At 49.2% G+C, this 27531-nt stretch overlaps 1 protein-coding gene and 1 non-coding gene across 2 annotated transcripts; both read right to left on the bottom strand.

The window, feature by feature from the left end:
• Nucleotides 1-447: 447 nt before the first annotated feature.
• Nucleotides 448-522, bottom strand: TRNAP-AGG (transfer RNA proline (anticodon AGG)). Its single transcript has one exon. It is a non-coding gene; the product is annotated as a tRNA-Pro (tRNA).
• An 8606-nt stretch (nt 523-9128) lies between these two features.
• On the bottom strand, nt 9129-27325 carry LOC132582463 (START domain-containing protein 10-like). Its single transcript, XM_060254043.1, has 6 exons — nt 27036-27325; nt 15574-15721; nt 13845-13948; nt 12668-12785; nt 10934-10986; nt 9129-9423 (listed from the first exon to the last, which is right to left on the bottom strand). Exons 1-6 carry the CDS (start codon nt 27198-27200, stop codon nt 9211-9213), a joined length of 801 nt encoding a protein of 266 aa, XP_060110026.1. The 5' UTR covers nt 27201-27325; the 3' UTR covers nt 9129-9210.
• Between the last annotated feature and the right edge of the window lie 206 nt (nt 27326-27531).

Genomic DNA, 27531 nt, shown 5'->3' on the forward strand with positions numbered 1-27531 from the left:
CTTCTCCTGTCAATATGGTATAGAGCTGGGAGCTGCTACAGGGCCTCCGGCTCTGTGGCAGTTGGGCAAAGGTTAGGCTTGCGAACTCCAGGTTAGGAAATACCTGGAGACTGCTGTTACTTGGAGATCAGGTGTAATCCCAGGACATCCCCAGCCACCACCTGGAAGTTGGCAACCCTAGCAAAGGAAGATCTGGCATGTATATTTTAGGTGAAATCCTCCCCCAGGTACTGCCCTCAAATCTCCAGGAATTTCTCAGACAAGAGGTGACAACTCTAGGATTTCAAACTGCCTGGAGGAAAAAAAATGCCCCATAGACATATGGAGCTGCCTTATACTGAATCAGACCCTTGGTCCCTCAAAGTCAGTATTGTCTTCTCAGACTGGCAGCGGCTCTCCAGGGTCTCAAGCTGAGGTTTTTCACACCTCTTTGCCTGGACCCTTTTTTGGAGATGCCAGGGATTGAACCTGGGACCTTCTGCTTCCTAAGCAGATGCTCTACCACTGAGCCACCATCCCTCCCCCATCTATTTTGCAGAGGCTTAACAGGATGTTATTGAGTTTCATAAACCAAAACAGAAGTGGGGGCAGCCCCAACCTTAAAAAACAACAAAGTTGGGTACCCAAAGGTTGAGAGAGAGAATTTTTTTTTGAAAATAAATTAAAATCTGTTACAAAGTGCACTAAAACTGGACTTTTTTTTTAAAAAAAAATGGCACAATATGCCCTTTAAATGGTGAATATTTGAACTAAGAAGTCTATATTACCTGAGACATTTCAGCATTTCTAGGTTAAAAGCCTTGAACCAATAAAACAGGACCAATAATTCAATATATCTAGGTCGATATTAACCTTGAACCACATTAAAACAGGACCAAAAGCCTTTTGGCCTCAGGCCTTTTTCAGGGGTCAAATTTTTGTACATACATGCACATTATGACAAGTGTGCCAATGTTTTTTAAAGTACAGTTTTAGTGTTAAGGGTAAAGGTAGTCCCCTGTGCAACCACCAGTCGTTTCCGACTCTGGGGTGACGTTGCTTTCACATTTTCACGGCAGACTTTTTACAGGGTGGTTTGCCATTGCCTTCCCCAGTCATCTACACTTTCCCCCTAGCAAGCTGGGGACTCTTTTTACCAACCTCGGAAGGATGGAAGGCTGAGTCAACCTTGAGCCGGCTACCTGAACCCAGCTTCTGCTGTGGTCAAATTCAGATCGTGACCAGTATTTGGACTGCAGTACTGCAGCTTTACCACTCTGCGCCACGGGGGTGCTGTTTTAGTGTACTTTGAAATAAATACATATATTTTGTTTAGTTTACTTCTCAAGCAAACTTTTTTTTGTCTCTCACCCAACCTTTGGGGTATCCAGATTTCTTACTGACCTTCAGCAGTTCCTTTCCATACATTATGCCTCTATTAAAGAGAAATGGCCATTCTTCTTCTCTAGGCCTGTGGGCAACCTTAGCGTGCATGCATGCATGCATTTATATACATATTATGCATTTCCTAAACTACCAGTTCTGCATTAGCCTTTGTCCTGGCCTTGTTCTTAGCTCTGAAGTTTGCATGGGGTGGGGCCAAGTAGGGAACACACAGCCCCTTTCCAGAGATGCCATTGCAAAAGCCGGGAAAAACAGCCGCTGTGAGGAGCCCGGCATAGAAGGGAGGCAAGTGCTCAATGCAGAAGTCTCCATTCTTTGTTGTCAAGACACAATAATAAAAAACCCAGCAACTCTGGTTCTCAGCTCCCTCCCAGGTTTGGCAAAATGATTTCATTCACTGCTACCCAGGCTCTCTCTCTCCCCCCCCCTCCTCCCCCCCACCCACATCTGTTTGGAGCAAATGACTCTTCCTGTGTTTGTCTATTCCTGTTCTCAAGGGAGGGATGGGCTGGTACTTCCGTGGCCCAAGTTCCTGCGTCGTGCCCCTTACTTCCTCCTTCTGGGAACCTGCTCTCTGCAAAATGATTGGAAATAAAACAGCGAGGGAAACAAAGGAGATTTTAGCCACAAGGAGGAAAGCACCTTTGAACTCCGCCCTGCTTGTTGCATCACACGAGTATATTATCAATACAGGATAGCACTGGTCAAGGCATCAAAGTTACATTGTGAAATCTACCTTAGCTACATTTATATTATAGATTTCAGGTTTTCACGGCTGGCATCATCATTAGGGTTTGTAGAATCTTTCGGGCTCAAGTGCCGTGTTCTACTGGAGAAAGTTTTCCTTCCAGACGTTTCATTCTCAGCTGCGGTGAGAGGGCAATTGGTTTGTGAATTCACAAACCAATTGCCACACCCCCTCCAGCCTAGAAATATCAGCTCTCCAGCAGCCCTGGCCTCACTCAATGCACAGCAGCCAAGAAGGTCTGAGCGCCTGCTCCGGCTGCAACGCCACTGAGGATGTTCTCCGCAGCTGAGAACAAAACGTCTGGAAGGAAAACTTTCTCCAGTAGAACACGGCACTGGAACCCGAAAGATTCTACAAACCCTAATTCATATTATAGATCAAATTAACAGCAATCCCAAGATCCTTTTCACATGTATTTTTAAATAAATCCAGAACTTTGCATTTGTCTCTGTTCAGTTTCATTGTCTTCATTTCAGCTCAGCTTTCTAACCTCTCAAGGATATTTTGAATTTGAGTAGGGATGCCAGCCTCCAGGCAGGACACGAGGATCTCCTGGAATTACAGCTCCTCTCCGGACTACAGAGATCAGGTCCCCTGCGGAGGGGAAATGAATGCTTTGGATGGTGTGGACTCTATGGCCTGGTACCTCACTGTGGTTTCTGTCCTCTCCAGGCTCCACCCCCAAATCTCTAGGAGTTTCCCAACCTGGAGGTGGCAACCCAACACCCTACGCCCCCTCCCAGTGGCCAGGGGAGACAAGGTCACCCTACTTCTACCTCTCCCAGATTGTGTCACCATAGGATTTCTACCACCCCCCCTCACTGATGATTCCTAGGCCCAGGTCAAAGTTCTGCAAGACCCCACGTGAAGCCTTCCCCCCTCCAGATTAACACATTGCCATTTGAGCCCAGTTCTCCAACAAGCTGTGAGCAACTGGCTATCGTCTCTCCCACATTTAACCAATTTGCTAATAAAGGTGTCATGGACAATTTTCTTAAATGCTATGCTGAAATCAAGATGTGTAATGTCTGCATCTTGGTTTACTTCATTTATATCCCACTTTTCTCCCCAGTGGGGACCTAAATGCAGCTTACATCATTATCCCCTCCTCCATTTTATCCTCACAACAACCCTGTGAGGTAGGTGAGGCTGTGATTGGCCCCATGTGATTGGCGTGATTGGCCCAATGCCCCCAAGCAAGCTTTCATAGGAAAGTGGGGATTTGAACCTGGCATCTCCTAGATGGTAACCTGGCACTCTAAACCATCATACCATACTGGCTCTGAAGGTTTACAGCATTCTCTTGATCCACTAAGGTTAATCATGCTACAAACCAAAGTGATAAGGTTGTCTGGCAAGGTTTATTTGTAACGTGCTGGTTTGCATAGTTTTCAAGATGCTTATGAACTAACAGCTTTGTGGTCTTCTGGTATCTTCTGTGTATCAAAGTCAGACTGAGCAGTCTAGTTTCCCAGGTACCCCCCCTCCCGCCCCTTTAAAGCTCAAGACATTTGCTGGTCTCCAGTCTTGTGGCACTGTACACATCCTCCAAGATTTCTCAAAGTTAGTAGACGGAGGCTCTGTAAATATTATCAGCAAATCCCACTGCTACAATTCACCTGCCTCAGAAGACTTTACTTCATTTAGGGCAGCAATCCCATCCCTTCGACATTCATTCAGTTTTTGTGAGGTTGTTCACAGCAGTTCTTTCGAGAGAAGGCAGAGGCAAAATACCCATGGCGCAGAGTGATACAGCTGCAATACTGCAGTCGGAGCCCTCTGCTCACGACCTAAGTTCGGTCCCAGCAGAATCTGGTTCAGGTAGCTGGCTCGAGGTTGACTCAGCCTTCCATCCTTCCGAGGTCGGTCAAATGAGTCCCCAGCTTGCTGGGGGGAAAGCGTAGATGACTGGGGAAGGCAATGGCAAACCACCCTGTAAAAAGTCTGCCGTGAAAACATTGTGAAAGCAACATCACCCCAGAGTCGAAAACGACTGGTGCTTGCACAGGGGACCTTTCCTTTACCTTTTTTTAATGATAAGCTTCCGTTGCCCTGGTCTCTCTTTCCCCCCCTCCATCTTAGCTCCATAACCAGTTCATCACTGCCACAGAAAATACAGTTCGGGGCCAGTTCCAGTAAAATCCTGACATGGGTTCCAGGATGCCTGGGAGAAAGGCAGGTGTATAGATTCAGGCCTACCGTGATCCCATCATAGCCATTTATGACAGGTTAAAACGGATAAAAAGAAGTACTTCTTCACCCAAAGGGTGATTAACATGTGGAATTCACTGCCACAGGAGGTGGCGGCGGCCACAAACATAGCCACTTTCAAGAGGGGGTTAAATAAAAATATGGAGCAGAGGTCCATCAGTGGCTATTAGCCACAGTGTGTGTATATATATATATTTTTGGCCGCTGTGTGACACAGAATGTTGGACTGGATGGGCCATTGGCCTGATCTAACATGGCTTCTCTGATGTTCTTATGTTCTTATCTGATTGTTTTAATACTGCTTTTGTTTACTGTCTATGTTATGCTGTTAGCTGCCTTGAGTCTGTATAGAATGGGCGGGATATAAATATAACGTAATTAAATAAATAAAAATAAAAATAGCCCACTGGAATATGACAACAGAGAGATCCAGAGCCACCTGGCACCAGGGATGGTCAGACCATTGGTCAGAATGGCTCTGCAGTTAAGGTGCATTTGCACGCAAATCCTTTTATTACATTAGCATTCCCTAAGAAAAATGAAAACAAAAATCCAGCCATGCATAACACCTTTGGCTAAAATCTTTTTCCTCTTATGATTTGATATTGGATGCAGAGACAAGATTGACCTTAACATGCCTCTTCCCCAACTGAAAAATTCAATCCCTTATTTGGAAAAGTTCCTAGGACATGGGAGCTTCCACACCTTCTGCCAGTGAAGGTCTCCCCCATGAGCTCCCCTGAATCATCTTCCACTGGGAAGATGGAAAACTTCAACTATGAAGTTCTATAACTGAAGCCAGACTATACCCCTAAGTGTACATTATGCTGATTTTAAAATGCCCCCCCCATTTTAAATAAAAAACAATATATAGTTCCCAGAGTTTGCTTATTCCCTCTGAATCTCTACCTGGGTGATCTCTGAAACTCTACCTGGGTGATCCAGCTCTGCTGCTAGCCCTGCCAGGTACCCCTCTAGCTTGCACTAAACCTTCCCAGTTTGCAGGGCTGGATTAACAATTAGGCTAAGATTTTGACTGCCTTGGGGCCTCCACAGGATTTAATCCGGCCCTGCCAGTTTGTGTGGCTGTGCGGATTCCCTTTGGATTATTGGCTGCCCTGTTGCTTTGGACCTTCACCTGGAGGAAATGGGCTAGGAGGTGACTATGCTCTTACTGTAATCTATAGTCCCTCTTCTTGAGTACAACTCATTGCATAGTGTGTATGTTTATTTGGGATACTTGCATCTCAACATGGACACTGTAGTGTTTGGTGCTATTTTCTTCAGCTTGGTATTACTGTGGCTGCTTGAGTGTATGTTATTCCCCTGAGAACTTTTTCCCGTTTTCACCTAACCCAGATCTCAGAACTCTGTTCTATGTTGGTTAAAAGCCTTGTTACTTTGTCAAAAAGGATCCTTTAGTTACTTCTGTTAGCGCTTTCCCCAAGCCAGGTATAGAATCTGAGCCTTTAGAATAGGAATGCTAGAGATATTACTTCTCCTGTCCCTGCCTTTAGCCTAGTTTGAGCAGCAGCAGCAATAATAACACCAAGAAAGGCAATGTTATTCTGTTTTGAAGAATTTAACCCCCACTTCCTTTCCCCCCCCCCCCCCCATAGTGCAGAGTGTTAAAGCTGCAGTACTGCAGTCCTAAGCTCTGTTTATGACCTGAGTTCGATCCCCGGAAGCTGGGTTTTCAGGTAGCCGGCTCGAGGTTGACTCAGCCTTCCATCCTTCCGAGGTCGGTCAAATGAGTCCCCAGCTTGCTGGGGGGGAAGTGTAGATGACTGGAAGAAGGCAATGGCAAACCACCCCGTAAAAAGTCTGCCATGAAAATGTTGGGAAAGCAACCCCAGAGTCGGAAATGACTGGTGCTTGCACAGGGGACCTTTCCTTTTCCTTTCCTTCCTTTTTTTAACTTTCAGATTTTTCTGCAAACCTGGAGGGGGAGGGAAAGAGGAGGTTTCCAGTCAACCAGGTTAGTTGAAAAATCTCCCTTCTCTGAACATGGCCCTGATTTGTGGATTTCTGTACCCCAGGTGCGGCCAGAATTAGATATATTAATAATGCATGGTGCAAAGAAAGTGGATGGAGGACATTTCCACCCTCGCTAATAATATTAGAACTCAGGGGCACCCAACAAAACAGTTCAGATGTGGGTTCAGGACAATCAAAAGGAAATTCTTCCTTACTCAACAGGTAATTAAACAGTAAAATCCACTGCTGGTGGAGGTAGTGATGTCCACAACCACAGGTGGCTTTAAAAGGGGGTTATATAGATTCATGGAGGATAGGTCTGTTGATGGCAATTAGCCATGGTGACTGAAGGGAGCAGCAACAGCTGTGGAGATTGCTTTCACACCCAGTTGCCCTGTGCGGATCTTTCATCCTGTGCTGGAACCCAAATCTTGCCAGAGTGAGCCACATAGGGCCTTTCTGCATTTGTGTTTTCCTCACTTGTGTGTTCCTGTCACTTGGTCCCCCCCCCCCCCCGTTTGGCATGTGCTTTACTCCCTCTAGTGGTTGATTTGATATTACATTGATTTATGTCCACAATAAAAACCTACAGCTTAAATCTGCTGGGAAATACCGTAGACATAAAGCAATGTGATATAGAATTGAACACTAGAAGGAGCAAAACATGTTGTCCCACCTGCCCAGCTGTCTCCCCCACACTGACACCCAGGGAGCTCCCCGCGCCGCTGCCAGAAGCCCCCACAGCCGCCCTACCACCTACCTGGGATGCTGATGCCACAGCGACACCCCCAGCTGCACCCCTCAGCCGGCGCGCTTGTCCTCGGGTGCGAGGAGTCCGGCCGACGCAGAGCATCGGGGGCAGCCGGGGCCGGGAGGCAGAGATGGAGTCCAGCAGCAGTAGAGGGAGGGGCCAGCAGGCCGAGCCGCGGTGGCGACACTCCACGGGGGCCGTGGACGACCCAGACACTCCCAAGAGGCCAAACCCCGGAACGCCTCTCCTTGGCATCCTGGCTTTTGAACGGGGGTGGATCCAGAAGGGGGTGGGACCCAGGGAGCGGGGAGGGACCAGGCAGAGGCATAAAAGGGAGGCATGAGGTCAGGGAGGAAGGTGGCTGGGAGAGTGAGGGGCTGCCTCCTGAGAGAGAGAAAGGAGCCCATACACAGCTGAAGGGGAAAGGGGGCCTGAGGTGCTGTAACCTGGCTCCCACCCCTAATTCTGAGACCTCAGGGGGGCACTCGCACAAAGCCCAAAAGGGGCAGACCTGTAAGGGGGGGGGGGTGATGGCCGCACCTGGGGACCACGAGAGGCGCCTGGGGCGCGACACATGTGAAGAACAGACTGGCTCCCAGAAGCGACAGGAGCACACAAGTGAGGCAAATGAGAATGCAGAAAAGCCCATTGAGTGTTTTGCCCTTAGGTCCTCCCCAGCCTTCAGAGCCTGCTAGGTTCTGTCCTTGGTGCTGTTTTAAAAAAAGCGTAGCTCTGGCTTGCTTGCCTTAATTTGTGAAAACAGATGCAGACCCTGCTGAGACTTTTACACTTAAAAAACAACACATTCATGATCTCAGATCTTTATTGCTTTCTTGCCCATAGAGGAACAGCAAGCATCCCAACAGAGCCCCACAGCAAAAGGCAGAATGACTCTAGAAAGGCCTTGAGGAAGCAGCTTTCATTCTCTGAAGTGTACTGCCTTTCAATGAAAGGGCTTCTCTGTCTAACAAATTGAAATCATTGTGTCTAAAGCAGGGGTGGCCAACGGTAGCTCTCCAGATGTTTTTTGCCTACAACTCCCATCAGCCCCAGCCATTGGCCATGCTGGCTGGGGCTGATGGGAGTTGTAGGCAAAAACATCTGGAGAGCTACCGATGGCCACCCGTGGTCTAAAGAGTCCTGGGGATTGTAGTTTCCTGGAGGGCCACAGGAATGTCCAGTAGAGTTCCTAACATTCCAACAAAACTGCATCTCCCAGAATTCTTTGGGTAGGCCCAGCTTCTCCCGGGAGGGGGCGCTCATGGGTAGCTCCATGTCTCTCGCTCTCTTTGCAAGCCCCTTGGAGGCTGGAGGCAGCAGTGAGGACATACAGTGGTCTGGGAGTACATGGCTGTCAAGTGCCTTCTCTCTGTCAAGACCATTTTTTTGAGCCAGAGCCCTGGCCAAGCCAGCTAGATCTGCATTCCGGTGTGTCCCTGCTCAAAAAAAAAGCCCTGGATCTACTGTTTGTGGAAGAGAATGCATCATCCCCGTTCCATTCACAGCCAAGCAAGCGTTCAGTGAGTTGGTTTGACACCACCCTTGGAGGAGAGGCACAAGAAATAGAGAGGAGTGGTCTTGGGGGGTGGTATTCTGCTGAGGGAAGGGGAGGAGCTGAAAGGCACAGAGTGGTCCATCGGGAAGGTCCCATTCCCTGCCAGCATGAGTGCCCACAACCTAATTTGGTCTGGACCCGTCTTGTGCCAACAGTCCTTTAAGTGACAGGATGCCAAGCTGTGCAAATGCCCAGAATGCAAAGGCTAGCAGAAGAGGACTCCTGACCTATACAGGCAGAACCTGGCTGTGTAGGAAGGACAGCCTACCTGCCTCTGTGGGAGCAACTCCTGCCTTGGGAGATTATGACCGACAGCAGGGAAAGGAGACATTTTCTGTCATGCTGGCGAATACAGTCTCTCAGTCTGAAGTCCCCAGCCCAAATGTGTGCTGCCCAAGAGGAGCAGTGCCAGGTGTCGCCCTGGGAAGGGTACAGGTGTGGAGAAGAAGGAAGCCATTCATTCATGTCTGTGTGCATGTGGGAAAGGAGCTGTGAGGGCAGCTGTGCTCCACAGGTGGTAGTGGAAGGGCTGCATCCTGGCCACCTGCATGGCGAGGAGTCGCATGTCCAGGAGCCAGGGGCTGCTCAGGCCTCTTCATCACTGATGCGCACCCTGTCTTCGGACAGGCTGCTCTCGTCAATGTTCTCCAGGGAGTCAGCATGCTGCAAGGAGAGCTCCGACAGGCTGATGCTGGGCAGTGTGTTCTGCTCCGGGTACACCCAAGGCTTAAAGCTGGGGTTGTGCTTCCGCTTCCATTCGGGATACTTGAGGCCTGCTTTGTAAATCTTCTTCATAGCCTGCAAAAGGAAAGCAGGTGGGTCGGCTAAGGCAGTGTTTGCCATGCTTCTGATTGCTAGGGTGGGGGCATCAGTGGGGAACGGGGGGCTAGACACATTCCGGTTGGGAAATTCCTGGAGATTTGGGGGTGGAGCCTGGGGAGGACAGGGAACTCAGTAGGGTACAGTGCCCAGGGCTGGCCTGCCCCCTAAGCAAACTAGGCATTTGCCTAAGGCGCCAGCAGGGTGGGGGAGCCAAATTCGGCCCTCGCCCTGCCCCCTAGGCAAATCCCTATTTACCTCCCCTTCCCCCCGTCCCAGGTTTAATGCCCAGGAACGGGTAGTGAAGCGCCATGTTCCTGGGGCTCTTTAAAGGCACCAGAGGCCAGTGGCTCCTATGCCAGCCCTCAGGCACGCTTGCGATCAGCACAGAGGCAGTGGCAGCAGGAAGGACGAGCGAGCCGCTGCCTCCTCCCCACTCCCTTCCCATGCGATCCAGGAAGGAAGTGGGGAGGAGGAGGCGGCGGCTCACTCGTCCTTCCCACTGCCCCCGCAGATTGCAAGCGCACCTGAGGGCTGGCATAGGAGCCGCTGGCCTCTGGCATAGTTTTACCTGCCTATCAGCTGATCGATGGGGGGGGGGGTAGCCTTTAAAGAGCCTGGGAGTGTGGTGCTTCACTGCCCGTTCCTGGGCATTAAAATTGTGAGGAAGAGTGGGAGGAGGAGGAGGCGCCGTGGGGGGTGATGGGGGAGGGACGATGGACACTGAGGCTGCCTGGGGTGCCATGCACCCTAGGGCTGGCCCTGACTGCCATCGAGTCCACCTTCCAAAGCATCCATTTTCCTTAGGGGAACTAATCTCTGTAGTCTGGAGATGAGCTGTAATTCCAGGGGATCCCCTGGCCCCACCTTGCCGCTGGCAGCCCTACTGATTGCTGAGACACAATTCCCCCCAAAAAATCTGATTTTGGGAAATCTTCCATGTGAGAAGACAGCAAGGATACATAGCTAAGGTTGTCCACCTCCAGGTGGGGCCCAGAGATCTCCTGAAATTACAGTTGAGCTTCAAACTGCAGAGACTGGTCCCTCCTCCCACCCCTGCTCTGCCCTCCCTAGACTCTATCCCCATATCTCCAGGAATTTCCTCATCTGGAACAGGCAACTCTAAGGCATATCCTGGGACTACCTCCTCTGAAAGTAAATGATATTGCTTTACCATATATGATTGGGTCACTCAGACTGCTAATTCTCTCAGTGGCTGGCTTGTGGCAGAGGAGAGTAAATGTTAGCAGTGAAAGGAAAGAAGCAGATAAACTGGAGGAGGTCACCTTTTTGTGGTCTAGCAGCTTAAGACCAGGGCCAGCTGAGTAAATCTCAAATCTTCCATGGCAAAAAAAAATGCTTGGGGAGGGGGTAATTTTGACCACAGTCTGCCACTTCAGAGATCTCTGCCTGAGGTGGGTTAGTCTCATTCTAGAATCTTCCTCGTGTCACAGCCATCTTGCTTTTTCCAGGCATGCCTGCCACTTACCTTTGGTGCTACGTACTGTGACACTTTATTCACCACCCACTTTGGTAACGAACCTAGAAGCAAAGCAGAGTCACCCGTTACTGAAAGCTGGCTCGTAGGCCCATCTCCAGCCTGGCAGGCTTCCCTATCATCTCAACAAAAACTCACACAGGGGACATCCAATGATTTGTGCCCCAATAAACCACATTTACTCAACCATTCTTTATGGTGCCCCAAACATGTTGATTCCTCCACAGTAAGACCACCCCTGCGCTTGCTGCTTTTTGTGCCTGGTCTCTCTCCTCAGCCTGCCTTTCCCACTCCCTCATGCTAGGCCAAGAAAATATGGGCTTGGCCTTCACCACTCAATGTAATAATTCTTGTTGTGATGTTCTATCTATCTTATCTGTTTGTCTGTCTGTCTGTCTCTGTAGATACGGGACTTATCCTTCACAGGATTGTAGTGGATAGAGAAATGGACCTAATATTGGAAAACGGGTTCACACTTGACCCAAAACAGGGCTTTTTTTTGGTAGCAGGAACTCCTTTGCATATTAATCCACACCCACCCACCCCGATGTAGCCAATCCTTTCAGAGCTTACAGGGCTCTTAGTACGGGGCCTACGGTAAGGTCCAGGAGTATTGGCTGCACCAGGGGGTGTGGCCTAATATGCAAAGGAGTTCCTGCTACAAAAAAGTCCTGACCCTAAATAGTGTTGCCAGGTCTACCAATGGCAATCGCATTGCATTGATGGCGTGACGTTAGTTTCCATTGAATCCTAAAATGGCATGACAGTACTTTTGGCTCGGTTCACCCCAGAAATGCTATCATGCCATCGATGCAATGGTCACCTATCCCGAGGTGCCCTTGCCTCCTCAGGATCCTGCTGAGGAGCCATAAAACTCACTGAGCACTTTGGGCATGTCCCCATCTCTTAAGAAGAAGAAGACGACTGCAGATTTATACCCCGCCCTTCTCTCCGAATCAGAGACTCAGAGCGGCTTACAATCTCCTATATCTTCTCCCCCCCCCCCACAACAGACACCCTGTGAGGTGGGTGGGGCTGAAAGAGCTCTTACAGCAGCTGCCCTTTCAAGGACAACCTCTGCCAGAGCTATGGCTGACCCAAGGCCATTCCAGCAGGTACAAGTGGAGGAGTGGGGAATCAAACCCGGTTCTCCCAGATAAGAAGAAGAAGAAGATATTGGATTTATATCCTGCCCTCCACTCCGAAGAGTCTCAGAGCGGCTCACCATCTCCTTTACCTTCCTCCCCCACAACAGACACCCTGTGAGGTGGGTGGGGCTGAAAGAGCTCTTACAGCAACTGCCCTTTCAAGGACAACCTCTGCCAGAGCTATGGCTGACCCAAGGCCATGCCAGCAGGTGCAAGTGGAGGAGTGGGGAATCAAACCCGGTTCTCCCAGATAAGAGTCCGCACACTTAACCACTACACCAAATCTGTGTCTCTCAAAGAGTTGTGCAGGGTTTTTCTTTTTTCTTTTGTAGAAAAAGCCAAGCAGGAACCTACTTGCATATTTGGCCACACCCCCTGACATCAAGCCAGCCAGAACTGCATTCCTGCTTAAAAAAAAAAAAAAAGCCCTAGTTGTGAGGACAAAATGAGCTGGGGCAAGAGAGGTCATGTGCACAGCCCTGAGCTTCGTAGGAAAAAAAGGAGGGGGCAGGTAAAGATGGAATAAATGACTCCTTCGCTGGATCCTCAGCTGCTCCTCTGGCCTGGGAATGCTCACCTCGAGGGTCCACTTGGGTCAGGTAGTAAAGGATGCTGCCCCGGCTGCCGGCTGCCTTGATCAAGTAGCCCGTCTGCAGGGACACGGCCCTCACAAAGTCTTTCCGGGGTGGGTACTTCTGCAGAGAGAGATCGGCTGTTGATGACCCAGTTCCTGGATGCAGGGGCCCCTACTTGGAATGGAACCCTACAGGCAGTGATCCACACGGGAAATCTTTTCTCTGCCCATGCAACCTCCCCCCTCTCCCCCCACCAGAGGAGTGGGTCTGGTGGACTACAGAGACCAAACTGTGTGAAGAGAGCGGATTCTTGAGATCTGACACCCATGTGGCCAGGCCATGCATGCCAACCAGTTCTCAGTACTAGGAATGGAGGCTAGGTATGTGTGAGGGGGGTGGAGAAAGGTCTCCCCTGTGCATAGGGTTGCCAAGTCCAATTCAAGAAATATCTGGGGACTTTGGGGGTGGAGCCATTGGGGGCGGAGCCAGGAGCAAGGGTGTGACAAGCATAATTGAACTTCAAGGGAGTTCTGGCCATCACATTTAAAGGGACTGCACATCTTTTTAAATGCCTTCCTTCCATAGGAAATAATGAAGGATAGGGGCACCTTCTTTTGGGGTTCATAGAATTGGACCCCCTGGTCCAATCTTTTTGAAACTTGGGAGGTATTTTGGGGAGAGGCACTAGATGCTATACTGAAAATTTGGTGCCTCTATCTCAAAAAACAGCCCCCCCAGAGCTCCCAATACCCGCGAATCAATTCCCCATCATTCCCTATGGGAATCGTTCATGGAGGTGCATGATGGTTGTGGGGGCGGGGCTTCCCCTGCCGGCCAGCTGGCTGGGGGAGGGGGGAAGCCTGTAAAACCGGGGGATCCCCCTCTGGGACCTGGGGATTGGGAAGCCTACCCGTGCATCTGTTGTCAAGCTCTGAGGCAGGGCCTACCTGTCTGGCTTCAGGGGCCACCTCTGCTTTCCTGAAGCCCTCAGGGGCAGGCCTAAGGGGTGCCTGACTGGGGAGGGGAGGAGAAACAGGCAGAGGCTAGAGGCAGTGCCCAGTTCTCCAGCTCAAGGGTGTGTGGATGAGACATTCATGGCATGGCTGGTCCTCATTCCCCTTGTTGGCCAGAGCACGGGCCCAGGACAGAGGGGACACTGGCTGCCTGGGTGGAACTCACTGGATGTTTGACGCTGTAGTTGATGATCATGTAGTCGTTGCCAAGGGGCAGCCAAGAGCGCAAGGTGACAAAGTCCCTGTTCTTCAGAGGACTTGGGCACCGCCCTGAAAGATTGAAATGCATTAGCGAGGACGTGTTAACAACGCTTGAAGGAAATCATGCCCTGCGGAGACCTCATCCAGGCCAAGGCAACGTCCCCACAGGTCACCCACAGAGCCCGACTTTTACCCAAGATCCGCCTTTCTATTTTTCACCCACTCAGCTCAGACGAATGCTCCTCCCTTAGTTCAGAGCCATCTTGGCCTTGCTGAATAATTCTGACTCAAAATGCACATCATATAATAGTCAAAAGGCAAAAATTGCATTCTTTTTGCTTGGAAAGTGGCATTTTGAAGTGGCGGTAGAAATATGGAGATCGACACAATGGCTCTTGTGGGAGACGGGTTAGACTGAGGGCAGAAAGGTAGGAAATGAAAGCTACATGTTCCTTGCACATATTTGGTATTCATATGGCCCTTCCCAGAAATTTTCAAGGAAGAGGCTTTTCTGCTTATTGAACCCTTTCTGCCTATGTTCTGGGGGATAAAAAATGCAGAGTTCCCATAGCCTCAGTTACTGCGGCAGCTTTCACATATTTCAGCACTAGATCTGTGTAATTTATTTCAGGTTTCCCCATAACATTGTTCTCTGTTTCTGCACAGCCTATTAGAAGCCCATTCCTGCCTCAAAATAATCTGCTTTCTTTTAAACTTTTCAAATAAGGTGTTTCCTGGGGAGGACACTATGGGCACAAGCATTGGCTTATGTCTCCAAGAGGCAACAGGGCGAATGCAGGACTTTGGTGATGTTCAAGTCAGTCACTTTTTCATTTGCTGGGCCAGTCCCTAGCAGCAAGAAGCATTAACAACTGAATAGCCTACATTTTAGACAAGGGATAGAGGCAGGGTTTTTTTTTGAGCAGGAACACAGCTCCGGCTGGCTTTGTGTCAGGGGGTGTGGTCTAATATGGAAATGAGTTCCTGTTGGCTTTTTCTACAAAAAGCCCTGTGTGGATCAATGGTGGCACCAGGGTGTGTGGCCTAATATGCAAATGAGTTCCTGCTGGACTTTTTCTACCAAAAAAGCCCTGGCTAGGGGATTACCAGAGGCTCTGCAAATACAAGAAGGTTTTTAAAAACATGTATTTAAAAGGTATTGTGAAGGTGTTTTTTTTTTTTTTTTAAATTCCTAACGGAAGAGAATCTTCCACAATTCAGCCTGCCTTTTAGACAGGGAGGAGAGGATCATTGGAGGTGTTTCTGCGAATATGTGAAAGTTTTTTCTAAAATGTTTTTAAAACGTATTGGATTATTTATGTGCAGTCTTGCCTATACCGTGGATGGGCAGAAAATCCCAAGGGTCCCATGCAAACTCTGGGGGTGCGGTGGGGGTCTCAATGCACATTGGGCGTGAAAGGGAAACCTCAGCTAACAATGGGGGGTGGGGACAGAATAGATTACCCTGGGGTGCCTGGAATCATCAGGGTGATTGCACACAGAATCATATCAAGATGACCACAGAACTATGCGCTGGGGCAGAAGCAGCCTGTAACTGAGTGCCCTATTGCTTTTCTAAGAAATGTCTTTCTTGCCACAGGTGGGGCTAGGGTTGAGGAAGCCATTGATGCCTTCGACTGGATGGAGAGTCCCCAAAGGTGTAGGATCAGGTACGGGAAGAAAAGGGTGCTCACAGGAGTAATAGCCCACATCTGCGTTGACGGTCAGGCGCCCAATGTCGTAAGTTTCGATCATGTTGGAGTCCCATTTCTTGCGGTAGCAAGTGTCATGGAGCACGTCATAGAGTGTCTCTGGAGGGACATCCCTGCAGGCAACCTGCATCTGGCAGAAGGAGTCAAGGTGGTTACATATCGAAGAAGAGCTGGTAAGCAAAACCAAACAGGAGTCCAATAACATCCCTCTTAAGTTCTAACAGATGGGCTCCCAGTGCACATGGAGGCTTTCTTTTTATTATGGTGGAGCAACAGAAATGCTGTATCTGCATGCCAGTGAAGGACCGATTCTATTTTTAAAAACTTTATTATGCTTTTCTATTTGATGATTACATAGCAAACGTAAACCGCTAAAACCCAGTTTACGTTTGCTACGCAAAAGCCGCGGCACTTCCTGTAACTCCGGCACAGATGGTGGGAAATCCGACAGACGCTGCGGAGGGAACAGGATTGTGACTGCGAGGTAAGCTGTGTGCGAAAACGGTCCATCTTAAAAGAGAGAGAGAGAGAGAAAAGGAAGGGTAGAATTCGGAAAGGTCCCCTGGGCAAGCACTAGTCGTTTCCAACTCTGGGGTGACGTTACTTTCACAATGTTTTCATGGCAGACTTCTTTTTTTACGGGGTGGTTTGCCATTGCCTTCCCCAGTCATCTACACTTTCCCCCTAGCAAGCTGGGGACTCATTTGACCGACCTCGGAAGGATGGAAGGCTGAGTCAACCATGAGCCAGCTACCTGAAAACCCAACTTCCGCCGGGGATCGAACTCAGGTCGTGAGCAGAGCTTAGGACTGCAGTACTGCAGCTTTAACACTCTGCGCCACGGGGCTCTAGGATTACATACGAACACAGGAAAAGCCCTACTGCATCAGTCTAATGGTCCATTCAGTCCAACTTCTTATCTCACACAGTGGCCAAACAGTCAGTCTGGAGAGTAAAAAAACAAGGTCTGCCTTTAATGTTGTCTGCTATGAAGGATGCCAGACTCCAAATGGGACCCAGGGATCCCTGGAATTACAGAGACCAGTTCTCCTGGAGAAAATGGATGCTTTGAACATATGAACATATGAAGCTGCCTTATACTGAATCAGACCTTTGGCCCATCAAAGTCAGTATTGTCTTCTCAGACTGGCAGCGGCTCTCCAGGGTCTCAAGCTGAGGTTTTTTCACACCTATTTGCCTGGACCCTTTTTTGGAGATGCCAGTGATTGAACCTGGGACCTTCTGCTTCCCAAGCAGATGCTCTACCACTGAGCCACCGCCCCTCCCCAAGGATGAACTCTCTGGCATTTGGAGGATGAACTCTCTAGCATTGTACCCCACTGAGCTCCCTGTCCTCTCCACCCCCAAATCTCCAGGCACTTCCCAACCTAAAGCTGGCAACCCTACCTGTCCACCCTCCACCAGTGGCCATGGAGGACCTTATCTGCTATACATCAAGGTTGATGAAGAAAAGTCAAAACATAGAATATACGCCAAAGGAAGGAAGGGAAGGAAATGTTGGTCAACAATTGAAAATTTGATGATATTTAGAGCCACAAATTCAGACCAAATGTCAAGTTATCTCATCTTTTGCTTGATTAAAGGCAACTTTTTCTTTAGGAAAGAGCCCCATGGCACAGAGTGTTAAAGCTGCAGTACTGCAGTCCTAAGCTCTGCTCACGACCTGAGTTCGATCCCCTGTGGAAGCTACCTGTTTTCAGGTAGCCGGCTTGAGGTTGACTCAGCCGTCCATCCTTCCGAGGTCGGTCAAATGAGTCCCCAGCTTGCTGGTGGGAAAGTGTAGATGACTGGGGAAGGCAATGGCAAACCACCCTGTAAAAAGTCTGCCGTGAAAATGTGAAAGCAACGTCACCCCAGAGTCGAAAACGACTGGTGCTTGCACAGGGGACCTTTCCTTTCCTTTCTTAGGAGCAGTACTGCTTCAGTCCACATTTCAATGCATGGTGTTGTAGACCGTTTCTTTCCATGTCTGTTTATTTAGCCCCTGTGAAGGCTGATATGATCCATAGTTTTTGCCATTTTGAGAGGTTCCGAGAAGCAAGCACACGTCCCAATATTGAGGTTGGTGGATTAAGCTTCAATGAGCACCCTGGCATAAAATTAATTGCCTTTTAGCTTTCAGCTAAAATAGTGTGATAATTACAGATATATCCATAATGCATGTCAAGCTGTCTCTTGGCTGCTTAACTCTTCACCACCTGAGTCTGTGAACCTGGATTTAAAAAATCTGTCTTAGTTGGTATCCAACAGCTGTGAAGAATCACCTTTTTTTGGAGTAGTATTTGAAGATTAAGGTCTAAAGAAATTTGTTTCACACTTCGGAGCCTGTCGTGCCCAGCTTTTCCTCCCTCTGAATTTGCAATTTGGCCCCATAGTCCAGTTTTGCTGGAAGTTGGGTTCTTCTGCTCTCCCATTCTGGAGAGATGCATCCAATTTAGTGCGGGGCGGGATGTGTGTGGGATCAGGGGCCCAGATTATGTCCCTTCTCTTCTCTCCACCAGAAGTCATTGGCTTGGGCTATAGAACAAAGCAGTGCTTCTGTCCTCACAACCTTTTGCAACTTTACTGTGTACCTGTTTTACTTGAGGGGTGGTGCTGGATCAGAACCCAATTCCAAGTTGATTTCCCTATTGCTTGAGAGCCAGCTTCTGTCTGAAGTGCTTGATGCAATCCAAACATATCCCCGGCCAACTCACAGTCTGACTGTGAGTGTTGAACTGGTTAAATTAATCTACCAAGCAGGTTCGCTGAGAAATGAATGGCATTGCTATTAATGGCATAATTCTAAACTGGCCCACATCATCCACATGAAGCATTGGCCTGTAAATTTAATATTAGAAGAAGAGTTGGTTTTTATCCCCTGCTTTTCTCTGCTGTAGTTCATGTGTCTCAAAGCGGCTTAAAATCACCTTCCCTTCCTCTCTCCACAACAGGCATCTTGTGAGGTAGGTGGGGCTTGGAGAGTTCAGAGAGAACTTGTCTGACTAGGGTTGCCAAGTCTGTGTTGGGGGTGGATCCAGGAGAGGGTGGGATTTGGAGAGGGGAGGGGCCCCAGCATGGTATAATGCCATGGAGTCCACCTTTCAAAGCAGCCATTTTCTCCAGAGGAGCTGATCTCTGCCAGGTGGAGATCCGTTGTAAAAGCAGGAGATCTCCGTGCCCCACCTGAAGGCTGGCAACCCTCTGTCTGACTCAAGTGGTCACCCAGCAGGCTTCCTGTGCAGGAGGAGTGGGGAGTCAAACCTGGTTCTCCAGATTAGAGTCTGCCGCTCTTAATCACTTCACCATTCTGGCTCTCTAGAGCAGAGGTCCTCAAACTACGGCCTGCGGGCCAGATGCGGCCCGCTGAGGACGTTTATGCGGCCCGCCGGGTTATGGCAAAATTAGACCGGAAGTGACGTTCGACCTAAACTCGCGTTAGCAACGCACACTTCCGGCACTGGGCTGAGGCGGCGGAGACAGAGTGTGAGGTGATACCGAGGTGAGGTGAGTTCCCAGGCCGGGGTGTGTGGTGTGGGGAAGGGAGAGAGATGCAGAAGATGGAAAACTGACGGCCCGCGGCCTTGTACAGTAACAGCAGTCCGGCCCTCCAACAGTCTGAGGGACAGTGAACTGGCCCCCTATATAAAAGTTTGAGGACCCCTGCTCTAGAGTTACACCAAAGTGCGTATGGTTCCGGCGCCAGATGAACTTCTTTCCAGACTCTTTTTGGTGGAAATGGAAAAGGGCTGCCAGTTCCAGCTTGGGAAATTCCTGGAGATTTCAGGAAGTGGAGCCTGGGGCTGGCAGGAGTTATGGAGGGGAGGGACCTCAGTGGGGTACAGTGTCGTAGAGTCCACCCTCCAAAGCAGCCATTTTCTCCCGGGGAACTGATCTCTGTCATCTGAAGATCAGTGGAAATTCCAGGAGACCTCTCCTGGAGGCTGGCAACCCTAAAAAGATTTTTTTCTATTTGTAGTCTTGGCAAACAAAATTGGAAGGAGACTCTTGCTAACATTTTACTTGTGCCACTAAGAGCCAGACTACGTTTGGCTTTTTAATGAGTCAAGTCGCTGGATCCATCTCAGGTTCCTACAGTCATACGGCAACTACTGAGAATGGCTTTTTAAAAAAAAATAGAGCCCACGCAGTCTCTGAATACTACCACAGAGAGAGGAAAGGCTCCTGCCTCCCCCGCCCCCCCCCCCCAAACTGTTTTCCCACACCAAAATAGTGCTGGAGGGGAGTTTTTGCTGCTCCACTTGAAGTATTCTGTAGCAGACCGTTCAATTTGGGGGTATAAATCCTCCTTTTTCGGTTGGGTGTTTTAATTCTGGGTATTGATTATCACTCCAAATAAAGGATTGAATAATTGAGTCAGTTTTGAGAAAGAAGTGTTGGGGAAGATTCATAGGTATGCGCCTAATTGTTGTTGTTACTGCTTTTGAAATATCTTTATTTTACTTCTCATTAAACACACTATCAGACTTTTGGTAAAATATGTCAAGTACCTTAGACTTAAAGGTCAGCAAAATAGTTAGAATTATATATAGCCATACACAAACTTCCTAATGCAGTAAAAAAAGTAAAAGGCTAGAGTGCAAATAATCCAACCTTCACTTTATTAATCACAAGAGAGGAATTCAAATCTTATAACCAGGGCTTTCTTTGAGCAGGAACGCACAGGAACACAGTTCCGGCTGGCTTGATGTCAGGGTGTGTGGCCTAATATGCAAATAGGTTCTTCCTGGGCTTTTTCTATCCATAAAGCCCTGTGTGAAACAATGGTGACATCAGGGGCGTGGCCTGATATGCAAATGAGTTCCTGCTGGGCTTTTTTTCCTACAAAAGGCCCTGCTTATAACCTTCAAGAAACCTAAGAGAAACAAGTTCTAAATACACATCAATATCTGTCATGGCACTTCATGGTATGTATTTTGACAGTATCTACCAGATGGGGACCTATGTGTTTTGAGGCTGACCTTGATTTTCATGCCCACATATTTATCAGTTGTCTTGTTCGTAGTCCATACATACCAGACTTTGTTTAACAATTGCCTCAGAGATGGCATAGCTTATTGTTTCCACTTGTACAGTATAATTATATAGATTAGTTTGGGGACAGTGGTTAGAATATTAATAGTAAGGTTAGAAGGGCCTTTCCATCTATCCAGACCAGCACCTGCTCTGTCCTTTTCCCAGGCCCTAAATGAGGAAGGTAGTTGAGGTGAGTCAGGGCCATGTTGGCAGTTGAGGTGAGTCATAGCCAAGATTCAGGGTGAAGACGGGCCTTCCCCATCATAACCAAGGAGGCTATACCTGCACCTCAGCTGGCTAGCCCTGTTCTGAAGGAACCCCTTTCTCTCCTGAAGCACGCTTGCTATGCTTAGGGTCATTATTGACTAAGGGGAGTCCTTCCCCCCAAAATATGTATTTACTTTATTTTATTCACTTAATTTATATCCTGCCTTTCAACCCAAAGTGCTTACATAATTCTCTCTTCCATGAATCCTCACAGGGCTGTTGTGAGGATACATGGAAGAGAGCAGAATTATGTAAGGCTCAGAGTACGTGACTGGCCCAAGGTCACCCAGCAAGCTCCCACGGCACAAATGGGGATTAGAACCTGGGTTTGCCAGATTCTAGCCCGACACTTTAACTGCTACCCCATGTTTGTTCTCCTGTTCTGAAAACAGACCCTTTAAATGTTGCCATTAAAGGCCTAATTTTTTGAAAAACTTTCAAAGGCAGCAAATTCTGTTCAGGTGGGGCAACACACCACTTGTCCCATCTTACCTGAAGTTGAGTTGAGTGTGGAGGACCAATGTGAACCAAGGAGATGAAGGGAACATGTCCCTTCAGAGCAGCATCTTTGCCTGAGTCTGGCGGTCTCTTTTGAGAATAATCAGGCACCTCCTACCTAGCCTTTCAGAAATCTTCATGTGGCAGAGTTGGGGGTGATCCACAGGCTGGATTTGGGTGTGATTCACTGAGTAACAAGCAAGGGCACAAGCCATGTAGCTAGGCTTGCCAACCTCCAGGTTGGGGCTGGAGATCTCACAGCATTACAACTGATCTCCAGACTACATAAAACATTTATTTGTTTAAAACATGTATTCTACTTTTTCCTGGAGAAAACTGCTGCTTTGGAAATAGGGTTGCCAGGTTCAACTAAGAAAATATCTGGGGACTTTGGGGGTGGAGCCAGGAGTCTTTCGGGATGGAGCCAGGACCAAGGGTGTGACAAGCAGGTCTGAACACCAAAGGGAGTTCTAGCAATCACATTTAAAGGGACCGCACATCTTTTAAATGTCTTTCTTCCATTTCGAAATAAAGAAGCCACCTTCTTTGGGGGCTCATAGAATTGGGCCCCCTGGTCCAATCTTTTTGAAATGTGGAGGATGTTTTGAGGAGAGGCACTGGATGCTATGCTGAAAATTTGGTGCCTCTACTTCAAAAAACAGCCCCCCCCCCGAGCCCCAGACACCCACGGATCAATTATCCATTAGGCCCTGTGGGAATTGGTCTCCTTGTGGAATAATGGAATGCCCAGCAGACATTTCCGCCCCCTCCTCCACTCTTTCTGATAACCCTGAAGTGGATGAAGGCCTCCAAACTGGGGAATCCCCTGCCCTCACCTGGATATTGGCAACCCTATTTGGAAGGCAGACTGCATGGCATTCTACTCTACCGAGATCCCTCTTTTCCCTAAACCCTGCTCTCCCAGGCTCCAGCCTCAAATCTCCAGGTGCTTCTGAGCCCAGAGTTGGCAACCCCACCTGCCGCCCAAGCTGTCTGTGGGATGGACCCTCCTCCAGAGAGCGTTGCATTATGGATGAGCCCCCCCCCCTCCCGCACCTGCCCTTCATCAACAAGGCTTGCGATGGGCCAGGATTAGATCGAGGGGACCAGCTGCTCATTAGCCGCTTTGCATTTTTAATGCTCTGCTCGCCAGATGCCAAGTAATTAGAGACATCCCTTTTTTTGTGTCGCCTTTTCTCGTCTTCTTTTTTTGTACTTGGTTTTCATCTGACTATTCATGTATGGAGGAGCTCATGTTGCTCATCAGCAACTCCACACTTACACACACACAGGGCCCTCTCTTAAATGCGCTCGCAATTTCTTTTCTTGCAGCTCAGATGCCCCGGCTCAGTTCTGCTGAAACTTTATTCTTTGTTTATCTGGCTGGAATCTTCAAGAGCTGGCAAGCTCATACTGCAGTGAAGGAGATCTGTTTTGTTGCAGAAGGGGCCGCAAGAGAAAATGTGTTCATTGTCTTCTCAACCTCTAGGCCAGTTTTTCTCCTGGGCAAGGGAGCCTCCAGACCAGGTAGTGAAGCGCAAAGGAGCCAAGAGCATCTCTGTGACTGAGGATGACTGTTGTTACTTAACTTTGGCAGGGATCTCTCTCCAGGATTGCCACTGTAGGCCAAGTTCCAAATATTCTTGTCATGTAACCTGACCATGCCTTGATGAGACTGGCCCAAGCCCACTGAGATCTCATCACATCTCAGATTGTAAGCAGAGTCAGTTCTGGTTCGTACCTGGATGGGAGACCACCAAGGAGGTCCACAGCGGCTATGCAGAAGCAGGCAATGGTGAATTACCTCTGTTTGTCTCTTGCCTTGAAAAAACCCTACAAGGTCACTATGAGTTGCCTGCAACGTGGTGGTACTTTCTCCGCCACCAAACTATACCAGAATTTCACAGAGTAGTTAACTCATCTTCAGTTGAGAGATCTCATCTCTGCACAAGCCAGCCAACCAATACAGTAGTTCTTTGGGGGCTTGTTCATGTGTGCCTGGTTCATTATCCTGTGGCTGCAACATCAAAGTCGTGTGCATGTTAGTTTGAGTACGTGTGTGTGTGTGTGTATGTGGCGGTGGCAAATGGGATTCCATGTGCAATTCTTGCTCACAACCTTCATTTGTTTGGGTGAACCTTTTTGCATCCAACTACACATGCAATTAGGAGCCTGGGAGAAACAGGACTTCCAGTCGCATGGAGTACGTTATTAATGTGTGCACAGATGTACATTTGCAGACTGTATGCTGCGAGTCACTCAACTTGTAGGGAATATATGTATGATCCCATGGTCTCCACTCAGAGCTCAAGAGATAGTGTGCACATAAGCATTTTATAGGTAGAGGCCCCATGTGGAATTGTGTGTGTGTGTGTGTGTAGCGTGCCATCAAGCTGCAACTGGCTTATGGGAGCTCCAGCAAGGGGCTTTTAAGGCAAGTGAGAAGCAGAGGTGGTTGGCCATGGCCTTCCTCTGCAGAGCCTTCCTTGGTGGTCTTCCATCCAAGTACAGACCCTGCTTAGCTTCTGAAATCTGATGAGATGGGGCTATACCATGCTACCCTCCCTCCTCATGTGGAATCATGGGGTGGGGGGAGGAAGAGAAAGTGGTTAGAACCACCCCCAGTAATACAATACTGTTGAGCACTGGGGCAAGTGGAAGAGTTTCCTGCTCACCTCACCCGCAGACCTCTGTAATCTGCCAATAGTGAGCAGTCGCCCTGGCTACAGGGTGTTGACCAGTAGAGAGCCAATCCTTTCTCTAGCCTTGGACCTGTACAGTAGAAGGGAGCTATAGGCCCTGCCAACTTTTCTCTTCTCATGCCTTTTAGTGAGAGTTGCCAACTCCAGGCTGGTAATTTCCAGGCTATTCGGAGGTAGAGCCTTGGGGAGAGTGGGGTTTGGGGAGGGTCGGGTCCACAAAGGAGACTTAATTTCATACAGCTCGCCCTCTGAAGCAGCCATTTTCTCCAGGGGAAATTATCTTTAGTCTGGAGATCAGTTGTAATTCCAAGGGATATCCATGCCCCATCTGGAGACTGGCAACCCAACCAGTAGGCGCCCCCCCGCAAACATTATTTTAGTTTGACAATAGCAGTTCTTGTACACAGGGCAGGATTCATGTCTCCGTGCCTCATTATCGTCAATCTATAATTCATTGACGTCTGAGATGAGGCCTTTGAAAAGTCAGCACGGTCCCCTTCAGTCAATAGCAGGGATCAAAGAACAACCTGGAGGAGAAAAGCAGGTGAAAAGCAGGACAGGGGTGAGAGATTCTGGTTTCATGGTGCAGGTCAGAGCCATCGTTACTCTTTCTGAGTCTCTGGTGACAGCAGGTTCTGCTGTTTCATAGGTAAGGCTGCCAACTCTAGCTTGGGGAATCGTTGGAGATCTGGAGGGCAGTGCCTGAAGGTGGAACGTAGGGACGGAGAGGAGTGGGGATATGGTCCCTGTGTGACACCACAAAGTCCATCTTCCAAAGCTGGCTTCATGCCCAGGGGAACCGACCTCTCTAGTTTGAAGATTTGCTGTAATTAGGGGTGCCAGGTTCCCCCCCGCCCCAGCACTGGCTGGGGACCGGGGTGCAGGGTGGGGAGAGGTTAGGGTTGCTGGATCCAGGTTGAGAAACTCCTGGAGATTTGGGGATAGAGCCTGAGGAGGACAGGGGCCACAGAGCCCTCCCTCCAAATCATCAGTTTTCTCCCACATTCTGGGGCATCCTCAGGTCCCACCAGGAGGCTGATGCGGCATCCCTAGTTGTGATTAGGGTTTCCAACTGCCACGCAGAGCCTGAAGTTCTCCCGGAATGAGAAGTGATCACCAAACTATAGAGATCAGTTCCTTTGGAGAAAACAATAGCCTTGGAGGGTGGCTCTATGGAATTCCATCACTGATGAACTCCTTCCCCTCCTCAGAATTCACCCTCCTCAGGTATGGCCTCCAAATCTCTAGGAGATCTCCAGGCCCCATCTTTGAGGGATGGTGGCTCAGTGGTAGAGCATCTGCTTGGTAAGCAGAAGGTCCCAGGTTCAATCCCTGGCATCTCCAACTAAAAAGGGTCCAGGCAAGTAGGTGTGAAAAACCTCAGCTTGAGACCCTGGAGAGCCAAGGGATGGTGGCTCAGTGGTAGAGCATCTGCTTGGTAAGCAGAAGGTCCCAGGTTCAATCCCTGGCATCTCCAACTAAAAAGGGTAAAGGCGAGTAGGTGTGAAAAACCTCAGCTTGAGACCCTGGAGAGCCATTGCCAGTCTGAGTAGACAATAATGACTTTGATGGACCCAGGGTCTGATTCAATATAAGGCAACTTCATATGTTCATATATATGTTCAGGTTGGTCACCCTAAGAACAGTGAACCCCAAATTAATAAGAAATAATAATAAACTGGGCAGGGAGCTGCATGATATCTGCTGTATACTCTGATGAAAGGGAGGAGGGAAATTTAAAATCACTAATGTGGATCCAAGCAAGCAACCTCCCACTCTGTGAGAATACCAAACTTCAGCTCTCTTTTTTACATGGAGGTTTACCTAACAGAGAGACTTGGATCCATCTCAGTGTCCCACAGGAGCCTTTGGTCAAAACTGGCCCCACAATGGACCAATTTGGGTGCAGGGGGCACCCAGTTGCAATAGATTTTAAAACTGTGGGTTTCAAGAAGAGGCACTGACCAGCGGGGTGCTGTTTCTTTAGCAGTTCTGAGGCAGTGAAACTTCTGTGAGAAGTTGTTGCTGAAGCTGCCAGCCTCCAGGTGGCACCTGGAGATCTCCCATTATTACAGCTGATCTCAAGATGACCACAATAACTTCCCCTGGAGAAAATGGCTGATGTGGAGGGTGGCCTTTACGGCATCATACGGACTCTATGGCCTTGCTGAGGTCCCTCCCCTCCCCTCCCCCCACCCTCCCCAGGTGCCCCCCAAGTGACCTTTGCCATGGTGATTAAAGATGCTTCTCTTGTTCTCCTGAACACTGGGGGGGGGGGGGAAGTGCCACTATTTTAATTCCTGTTTTTTTTTCAGACTGGGCATGAAAAGCAACCCAAAGTCTCTCTGTTTAAAGGAGAAAATGTGGAAGCTTCAGACAGTCCCCTGTTGTTTAGAGACGGCCAGGCAGGCCTGGTGGTGTGGAAAATGTCGTTTGAGGCTTATGCTGTTGCAATGCTCAGGCAGAGTTTAGTTCCGGCGGGCAAGATAAACCCCACACGAAGCAGGTCTTCAACATCCCCTCCCTAGGCCTGTTTATCTCCGTTCCTGTTAGTGTTTACAGAAGTACAAACAGTTTTGAAAAGAATCCAGAAAGGGGAGATTTCTAGCTTTTAAAACATTCTTGGAGGCTACAGCAGCAGAGATCCTTCACAGATTAAAAAAAAAAAAAGGGAATTCTTCTCGCTGACAAAAAGCCCGGGGCTGTTTTTTCCCTGAGCCTGTGAAGTTATTGCTGCAGCACTGCATGTCTTGGATGGCAAAGGAATTCCCGAAAGGGATGCAGCGGGGAGGGGAAGTCTGTAAACCTCTGCTTCGCAGCTCAGTATGAATGGGTTATAAAGCAGTGGGTGCAAACTGGGAGGAGAGGCAGCTGGGCAAACGGGGGGGATGGTTGCCGGCACATCACTCGGATGCCTGCGCTCTGCCTTGGAGCCCTTACCTTGATTTTCTGGACCGTCTTGCTGTCCTGCTGCGTCTGGCTCCACACCATCACTCCTGCCTTGTTATACTGGCTGTTCCAGCCTTCCTGGCTCTCACACTGATCCCGGAAAGTGTAGAAGTCAGAATCGTCCGGGATGTACACCACCTCCCCTCCTTTCGACATGGAGGCAGACTGCACCTGGGCTACCAAGTCACCTGCGGGCAGGAGTCGTGACACACTGGCCCGGCCAAGTCGGGATCCTCTCCTGCTGCCTGGCGCTTTCACTGGGTTCAGCACTGTCCTGACTTTGTCAGCAGCAGCATGGTCCCTCCCTCTCCCTCCTCTGTGTCCCTCCTCCAGTCCTAAGCCCGGGAGAAGCGCCTGTGCTGCGGCCCTGTTGCCTCCACGGGGAACATGGTGGTGCAGCTTGCTCGGGGCTTCGAGGCGCCTTTCCCTGCAGCTGCAACTGCCGTCGCTGGGAGCTCCGATGTCTTCTTAGCCCTGCCAAAGACGA

This window comes from Heteronotia binoei, chromosome 14 (assembly GCF_032191835.1).
Source record: "Heteronotia binoei isolate CCM8104 ecotype False Entrance Well chromosome 14, APGP_CSIRO_Hbin_v1, whole genome shotgun sequence".
Classification (NCBI taxonomy): Eukaryota; Metazoa; Chordata; class Lepidosauria; order Squamata; family Gekkonidae; genus Heteronotia; species Heteronotia binoei.

What these genes read in the sequence shown, in the direction of transcription:
- LOC132582463 (XM_060254043.1), bottom strand. Translation starts at nt 27,200, where the DNA reads ATGTCGAAAGGAGGGGAGGTGGTGTACATCCCGGACGATTCTGACTTC. An exon ending in AGACGGTCCAGAAAATCAAG is followed by an intron (nt 15,722 to 27,035) that starts GTAAGGGCTCCA and finishes TCCTTCTGCCAG; the next exon opens with ATGCAGGTTGCCTGCAGGGA. An exon ending in GACCCAAGTGGACCCTCGAG is followed by an intron (nt 10,987 to 12,667) that starts GTGAGCATTCCC and finishes CTTTGCTTCTAG; the next exon opens with GTTCGTTACCAAAGTGGGTG.